The sequence below is a fragment of the Haliotis rubra genome, unplaced genomic scaffold, assembly GCF_003918875.1.
Source record: "Haliotis rubra isolate DU_JTF1 unplaced genomic scaffold, ASM391887v1 Scf50, whole genome shotgun sequence".
Classification (NCBI taxonomy): Eukaryota; Metazoa; Mollusca; class Gastropoda; order Lepetellida; family Haliotidae; genus Haliotis; species Haliotis rubra.
Genome location: NW_025767191.1, coordinates 3,202,462 through 3,212,076, shown reverse-complemented (window position 1 = coordinate 3,212,076; position 9,615 = coordinate 3,202,462). Strand labels below are relative to the sequence as shown.

Here is a 9,615-nt window from a genome sequence, read left to right as displayed (position 1 = left end):
GGACTCCAGACATCATTGATGTGGGTCGCCGTGACATTCACTTCCGGAAGAGCTGCTGCTATTGAAATCATGTAGTTCCTTCTATAACGAATGGACAACAGAGACGTCATTGTTCGTTGTATCGATTTTAGAAAATTGCTCTCGAAACTAAGAAAAATGTGGACCTTTTCACATTTCGACATCTTTTAAGAAACCACTCACGCAACACGGAGTGATAGAATACAGTGTTGTCTGTTCTAGATTTTTTTAGATTCTTTCTATCAGTGGCCTAATATGATAAGTCCGTGGCGATCAGTTGAAAGCTATTTTTATTATTTATTATACATTTAGGTGGATATATTGTACATTTTAAATATGACGTGTTGTTAGCGCGCAGTAGGATTGAACATCACAGAAGTATTAATTTATATCTTTGATTATCTCTCTGGAACTGTAAAGATGCATGGACTATGTGACAGATGGTCAATCTTAGGTTTGTACAGAATTTGGGTTTCATTGAAAACATGCAAAATTTATGATCGTGACATTCACAGGTCATTCATTATGCAAAAAGAAAGTGAAAAAGAGGTATTTTATCTTCCGATTTACAGTAATCAGTGAGTGAGTGAGCTTAGGTTTACGCCACCTTTAGCAATATTTCAGCAATATCAGGGTGGGAGACACCAGAAATGGGCTTCACACATTCTACTCGTATGGGGAATCGAACAGGGGGTCTTAGGCGTGACGGAAGAACGCTTTAACCACAAGACTACCCCACCGCGGTGATTTACAGTCAACAATGGTTATATAACGAACTCAAAGGGACCACTTATTCAGTTCGTTATCCTAGTAGTTCGTTATACGTATTTCTACTGAAATATACAGTGAGTGAGTGAGTCAGTATGGTTTTACGCCGCTTTTAGCAATATTCCAGCAATATCACGGCGGAGACACCAGAAATGGGCTTCACACATTGTACTCATGTGGGGAATGGAACCCGGGTCTTTGGCGTAACGAGCGAACGCTTTAACCACTTGGCTACCCCACCGCCCCTGAAATATACAGAAACTGGAAGGGTAAAAGTGATTCGTTATATCTGTCAGTTCCTTATAAGCCTGTTCGTTATAAACGTAGTTTGTACTTTACAAATCTAGTGTGGTCAGGAGATGGTGGGGTAGCCTAGTGGGTAAAGCGTTCTCTCGTTTAGCCGAAGACCCGGGTTCGCTTCCCCACATGGGTACGATATGTGAAGCCCATTTCTGGTGTTCCCCGCCGTGATGTTGCTGGAATATTGCTAAAAGTGCGTAAAGCCATACTCACTCACTCGCTAATGTTGTTAGGTGAGCTACAGAGCCTACAGTGTTTAGACAGTGTACGTTTTCAAGACGCACTGACCTATACATCTGGTACAGATACAGTGACAGAGGTGACAAAAACCGTAATGTATCACTAAGCTATTTCTTGTATGGGAATGGAAACTGTTTTAGTATATCTAATTTTCAGGACATGCTTTTGTGACCTTGGAACTGACTGGCGTTTTTACAAGAAATGTCTTCACCGTGGCAACACAGCTGGCAACGCGCATGTCGACATATGACTTACATTCCACAACTACTCTGATGGCTTTGCTGACAGCTGGGGGAATGCCGTTGTCAACGTAGCATTCGTAGATGTCGTCACAGTACCGGGTGACATTGTGGATTATCAACACTTCCCCTTCTAGACCGATTCCTGAAACAAAGTCCAGTGACACATTAGTAATTATTAATAAAACATCGGTTAACTGCCGCCTTGAACAATCTTTCAGTTTTGTCAAGGAGTGTTTGCTATGTTTCGATGAAGATTATTGCACAATTATCGACCTTTAGACTATTCATTTGTTTTGTTCTTTAATGCTGCACTCAGCAATATACAAACTACATGAGAGCAGACAATCCAGTGATCAACAGCATAAGTGATCTACGCAATTGCGATACCATGACATGTGTCAAGCAAGTCAGCGAACCTGTCCACCTCATACGAGAAGCGTAAGTTGCTGAAGATCAGTTCTATTCCTGATCATTATGGGTGTCTGTTGATGTTGAGGAAACTCTAGAAGTGAGGCTGGTTTTGTATGTTTACAACTTTCCTTAATCCACCTTGGGGCACAGGCCTGACAAACGTGACAATATCAAGGTGAATCTGGGATTCGAACCCACAATCATAAGTTCCTGACACGCATAAGGGACGCAACTCTGTACATACTCGAGGTGCCTTAGACACCTTGGCCTTAATCTGATTCCTGAAGAAACTAACTGTAAGAATATGCCTTAATAGATTAGTGATATAATCATTCATATTGTGTTCTGTATTGACAGTTTGTATTTGAATAAACGTGCAACAGCATCCGCAAAAGCATTGTTTCAGTACCAGAGTGCATCTCCTCATTTGAAAAAAACACATGTTAAGAAATGAAGCGACAGAACATCAAACGCTCACGAATTCAAACCTAACATGATAACATCATCTTCCACAAAAAACGGAATCTATATCTTGTGATAAATTTTTCATCACAAAAGATTCACTCTGTTATACTTATCTTCAAATACTTACAGGATAATAATATTCATGAGGTTATTAACACATTAGAAGAATTACACTTCCCTTTGCAAAAAGGTGTCGATGAGTGCATCTCCCCAACAAAATATTCTCTCAGTGTAACTCATCCCCTTTCCCATCTCTGTAGACTCAGGACAAACAATAGGCAGAAGCGCGTCCATTATGGTGTTCTGTCCGACGCTGTGAAGTGGCCTGGACACCGACCTGAGAGCTTCCTTATCTCTGACCGTCACTAACATATATGTACTTCCGTGTATCCTCATTAAAAGCCGACTTCTCAGTCCAATCTCCACCCCAATCTAGTCCCCACTCTCATCGTACATGTGGCTACCCATGGACTCACTGATACCGCCGCCACAGATCAGTGTAAAAGGGAAATAAAATCAGAAAAGTGAGTGAGGATGATTTTATCAGTTCCTTCTGCGGCTCGAGTCAAATAGGATCCAGATAGATTTTCGGTTAAAGATCGCTGTGCGGCCACTCGAGAGATAAAACCGGCGCACATTTTAAGACAATAAATGATCGTTGCTGGAGGGAATGTGTCTTCGTCTCTTCCATGAGGCGAAGCCAAATCCTTGAGTTTTACGTGAAGCCGTTAATCTTTGAGGGTACGACCAAAAAGACCTCCAATTAAATTTACACGAGTTTGCCAGGAAATAAAATCTCTGCATCATGCTAAAATTATCTCGACCGTATTGTCAAAGTTCGGGACTTTTATCGATACAAATACCAATCAAACTATGCTGGTACCGCTGAAAGTACACAGAATTACAGCAGGAAATAATTCCACAAACGGATGCACTTCTTGCAAAACCAAAAACTATTTTTGTGTTGTTTGACCGTGGAACTGTGCTCTGATTAGACAAAAAGCCTTTGTTTATCCACAGCCAACTGCGCTTTCGCTTAGGAAAGGATAATCTATTTTTTCATCTAACGTGTGAAAAATATCTAAGATACAGCAATCAGTGAGAAGGGACCGTCAGGTATTTGGTGATTGAGGAACTGTACTTAACCTTTATCTTTCAAAGATGTAACGAACCCCAAGTATATTAACGTGCTCGCTGAGATTGAAAACAGTAATAGTGTTCCTTTATTAGATAAATTTAGGAATTCGTCGGTATATCCTCTTTGAACGAAAGCCCAAGAACTTTCCTGAAAAAGCTTGGGATGAAATGTTAGACACAAACGAATCCACGACGATAGTAACACTTTGACATACGAAAGAACACAGTTTGGTGTATATGTAATACAATTACATATTGATATATCATATTCTGATAGATCATTATTTCCTGTGCATAACACTGAAAGGAGTATTTCGTGATTCTCAGTATTTCATAAATGACAACTCTATATACAACTCTACGTCAGCACCAAGTCGTGGTTTTCACATCAAGAGTGAGTGAGTTAAAGTCTATTCAGCTTGGAACGGTATTTCAGTAATATATACTGTGACATCTGATTATAGTTGAAGGACCTGACCTTGCGTTGCATGTTGCGGCGACAAAGGAGTGCGGATATTCAGTGCAAACTAGGTATCAGAAACATGTCGAATCTGGTACTTGATTACTGATGATTTTCGGATCCACAACTCTGCACAGTCAATTACGCACCTCAGACAACATTGCCCTCCGTGCCTTAGCCCCGATATCACTGGTGCATTGTCTATAGATGCTACCCCCAAATTACCAATTCGTGCACCCACCAACATCCACTGTCCCTTAGGGACTGGATTATAAAAAGAATTGATTAGAAATGTTCCGGAAAAACTTGCAAACATATTTCCCCACGGGTTCAACTGTTCTGACTTGAACTACCACGCCATAACAAATTATAAGACCCTATACTTAAGGTGAAACCTGGTGGCATAGTAGGGAGAGTTTCTGGGACCAATGCTTGTAAGAAGCGACTAACAGGATCGGGTAGTCAGGTTTGCTGATTTGGTTGACACATGTCATCGCATCCAAGCTACGGAGATCGCTACTCATGACATCAATCACTGGATTATCTGGTCCAGATACGATTATTTACAGACGACCGTGTTATTGTTTGGAATATTACTGAGTGCGGCGTTAAAAAACAAAACAAAACAGTTGTGAATGTCCCTGTACCAATGTACGTACGTTCTTTATGACCTCGTCCGTGTCTGAAATTCCGCTTGAACCACGTGACATTTGGGTGTGGCACCCCCGTGACGTTGCACACCAGCTCTGCCGTGTCTGATTCCCTCAGCTTCAGGTTGTCTGAGGAAAGCTTGCTGATGATGGTGGGCGGAACTGTCAAAGGGAGATAATTTGTAGCAAATGCATAACTGATGCCTTCCTAAATCATTCAAATAAATGTCAGAGTTTTTTCAGTTTTCCCACAGTAAAGGAAACATATGTTTCCTGTTGGTGTACTAACCGCATTATATGTTCCCCTCAATGAAGATGAAGCAGTGGTTACACGTTCAAATTGATTACCTCTGGCGTTCTTTATGCCGTCTATTGATTTACTGTTGTGGGGTTGATAAAGAGAATGATGGAACACGCATCATTCACTCACTCACTCGACGAGAAAAGCATTTATAGATGACACGTGTTCATTTGAAGGGGATTAGTTATGTTCTGTCGTTTCTAATTTTTTGCTGGATATTTTGTTTTAATTTATCTCTCTCGCTAGTCGTAACAGCCAATGGAACAAGGATCGGTATGTATCAATGCCCGTTCGTGTTCGGACATCGTGCTATTAGACATGGGAATTTTAGGTACTGTTACACAAAGCGCATTCCCCATCAATACTGTGAGTATCACCTCTATACAAGGAGAGATGCCCGTACACCCTACCCCTCAAATTCTGAACACAGGGTCAGATCTATGTGAAAAGGGTTTCACCTGTTTACTCAATTACAACTTAGGGTGAAATCTATATATGTGACAAGGGTTTCACCTGTTTACTCAATTACAACTTAGGGTGAAATCTATATATGTGACAAGGGTTTCACCTGTTTACTCAGTTACAACTTAGGGTGAGATCTATATAAGGGACAGGGATTTCACCTGTTTACTCAGTTACAACTTAGGGTGAGATCTATATATGTGACAGGGATTTCACCTGTTTACTCAGTTACAACTTAGGGTGAGATCTATATATGTGACAGGGATTTCACCTGTTTACTCAGTTACAACTTAGGGTGAGATCTATATATGTGACAAGGGTTTCATTTCACCTGTTTACCTCAGTTACAACTTAGGGTGAGATTACAACTTAGGGTGAGATCTATATATGTGACAGGGATTTCACCTGTTTACTCAATTACAACATAGGGTGAGATCTATATATGTGACAAGGATTTCACCTGTTTATTCAATTACAATTTAGGGTGAGATCTATATATGTGACAGGGATTTCATCTGTTTACTCAGTTACAACTTAGGGTGTGATCTATGCATGTGACAAGGGTTTCACCTGTTTTACTCAGTTACAACTTAGGGTGAGATCTATGTGACAGGAGTTTCACCTGTCTACTCAGTTACAAAGCAGAGTGAGATCTATTTTCGTGACAAGGGTTTCACCTGTACTACTCACCTACAACTGCCAGTGTAACTTCCTTAAACTGTATGGGGTCTGTGTTGATTTCACACTTGTATGTCCCGCTGTCGTTATAACGGACGTTCCTGATGTGGAGATTCCATTCCTTGATGTAGGGTCGCTCTACGCTGATCCTCTGATCATCTATCAAACGCCGGTCCTCCAAGCTTATAAGTGTCTTCCGAGGACTCGACCACACAACCTGGAAGTACAACGAGAGCCAACTGGATAACTGTTGCCAGGACCATTACTTGTACATTATATCACAGCCATCACTCAAAAATCAAAACACGACCATTATTTGAAATGGTTATATTAATACCAGTATTTTAAAACCACATTCGTCGAACCATGACTATTACTTGTACATCACACTACAGGCATAACCTCTTCATCAAACCATGACTGTTACTTGTACATCACACCACAGCCATAACCCCTTCATCAAACCATGACTGTTACTTGTACATTACACCACAGCCATAACCCGTTCATCAAACCATGACTATTACTTGTACATTACACCACAGGCATAACCCGTTCATCAAACCATGACTGTTACTTGTACATTACACCACAGGCATAACCCGGTCATCAAACCATGACTGTTACTTGTACATTACATCAAGGCTATAACCATGACTGTTACTTGTACATTACACCACAGGCATAACCCGTTCATCAAACCATGACTGTTACTTGTACATTACACCACAGGCATAACCCCATCATCAAACCATGACTATTACTTGTACATTACACCACAGCCATAACCCCTTCATCATTGTACATTACACCACAGGCATAACCCATCAAACCATGACTGTTACTCACATTACACCACAGGCATAACCCTTTCATCAAACCATGACCATGACTGTTACTTGTACACAGCCATAACCCCTTCATCAAACTCACTGTTACTTGTACATTAACCACAGGCATAACCCCATCATCAAACCATGACTACTTGTACCACAGGCATAACCCGTTCATCAAACCATGACAATTACTTGTACATCACACCACAGGCATAACCCCATCATCAAACCATGACTGTTACTTGTACATTACACCACAGCCATGACCCCATCATCAAACCATGACTGTTACTTGTACATCCACCACAAACCATGCTGTTACTTGTACATTACACCACAGATAACCCCATCATCATCAAACCATGACTGTTACTTGTACATCACATTACATCACAGCCATAACCCCTTCATCAAACCATGACTGTTACTTGTACATCAAACCATACTACCATCAGGCATAACAGCCATGACCCTTCATCAAACCATGACTGTTACTTGTACATTACACCACAGGCATAACCCCATCATCAAACCATGACTGTTACTTGTACATTACATCCCCTTCACAAACCATGACTGCTTGTACGCATTACACCACAGGCATAACCCCATCATCAAACCATGACTATTACTTGTACACTACATCATAATAACCTATTACTTGTTCATCAAGCCATCAAACCATGACTGTTACTTGTACATTACACCACAGGCATAACCCGTTCATCAAACCATGACTATTACTTGTACATTACACTACAGCCATGACCCGTTCATCAAACCATGACTGTTACTTGTACACTACACTACAGCCATAACATTATTTTATACTTATTCTAAAGAATCACCTTCATTATGAATACTGGACTCCACAAAATAATGAATATAAACTATTTGGGGATTCTGGGCTTTGAATAGATCCCTAGCAAACTATTTTGCGCACACCCCCCCAAAAAAACAAAACAAAAAAAACAAAAAAAACAATCAAAACAAACAAACAAAAACACCCCCTAAAAAAACCAAAACCAAAACAACAACAACAAAACAAATAGCACGTAACAACAATCTGTTCTGTTATCTGAATATAAATAAGATAAAGTCGTGATCGTTTGGATATCACAGCACTGATGTCATCCCATGGCTAACTGTGAAAACATGGCAGCATGTTTATAGCCTTCCGAGCACAGAACCTCGATATCTGAGGTGACGCAAATACCACGGCAGAAGCTACAAAGGTGTTCAGAAGAAGAAGGTATGTAGGCTATAAGAACATGCATTAGGTGAAAACCCATTCAGCAAAAACTACCCGTAATCTATTTGCCATGACGGCGCAAAACACATTCACTGTCATAAACATCCTGTGATGAATTAATTGTACATTCCATCAGCAATGGGGGTGAAATAATATGGGCATATCTTGGGGACTACAGCATGTAGTTTGAGAGCGGTGGGTACAAACAAGACGTTATGTATGACCAACATGCCCATATAATATAACGAATGGCCATGGGCTCAAGCAATATGGACAGTTTGCCCTTCAAAGTCGTATACACGTGAGACATTCTGTAGTTGTAGGTGGTGCTGGAACCATGCGGTCATAGACACATTGCTTATGTAGTAATTGATTTCACGGTTAGGGAAGAACGTGCTTTTCCGAACACCAGGTGCCATTTATATATTTTCACTAGAGCTGTGACGATATATCCTAGTATCGATAATCGTGATACTTTTTCTGACAATAAATATATCGATACTTTTTTTCGTATCGTGATATGTATCGTTGACCTTGTAAAAATTTACACTGTTACTTGTTATCAAAATACACCTTTTTAAAGAAAATAACTAAAGATAGCATATCGTGATATGCATCGTATCGAATCGTATCGTTCCAAGATATCGCGATATGTATCATATCGTGAAATTTCTGTATCGTCACACCTTTAAGTTTCACTGCTCTTTTCCCCATTTAAGCACACGGGATCGGGTGGTCAGGCTCGCTGACTTGGTTGACACATATCATCGTATCCCAGTTGCGTAGATCGATGCTCATGCTGCTGATCACTGGATTGTCTGGTCCAGACTCGATTATTTACAGACCGGCGCCATATAGCTGGAATATTGCTGAGGGCGACGTAAAACTAAACTCACTCACTCACCATACACGCACAGAAAAATCTGTATCATCGGATATTCCATCGTAGTTCTGTACATATACTATAATACTATACTTGTGCTTGACTGTCACTTATTGAATTATGTTTTTACTGCTTGTTATCTTATACATATTTAACAATACTTGTAATTTTACTCAACTTCGAACATCTGGTGTCATCACTGATCCATTCTTATAACTGTCACCTCTGTTTTCCCTTTTTTCCAATAGTGGAATCTTTTTCCGTGTGTGTGTGTGTTTTGGTTTGTTTGTTTGTTTGTGTGTGTGTGTGTGTGTGTGTGTGTGTGTGTGTGTGTGTGTGTGTGTGTGTGTGTGTGTGTGTGTGTGTGTGTGTGTGTGTGTGAGAGAGAGAGAGAACGCATGATGACTAATGTTAAGACCTTTGTAAACGCCATGAAACTATACACTCAGATTTTATTTTAATCAAGGATTTTTGCGATGAACATGGGTTTATATCCTTTGAAGATTTGAAGC

The 9,615-nt window shown here is 40.3% G+C and overlaps 1 protein-coding gene across 1 annotated transcript in view; it reads right to left on the bottom strand.

Moving 5' to 3' along the window:
• Positions 1-9,615, bottom strand: part of LOC124291844 (lachesin-like) — a 65,477-nt gene that overhangs the window by 1,530 nt on the left and 54,332 nt on the right. The window contains exons 3-5 of the mRNA XM_046728914.1: positions 6,145-6,349; positions 4,701-4,853; positions 1,582-1,710 (exon numbers count right to left, since the gene is read on the bottom strand). Coding sequence (XP_046584870.1) covers positions 1,582-1,710; positions 4,701-4,853; positions 6,145-6,349 — 487 coding nt within the window. The remainder of the gene's footprint in view (positions 1-1,581; positions 1,711-4,700; positions 4,854-6,144; positions 6,350-9,615) is intronic.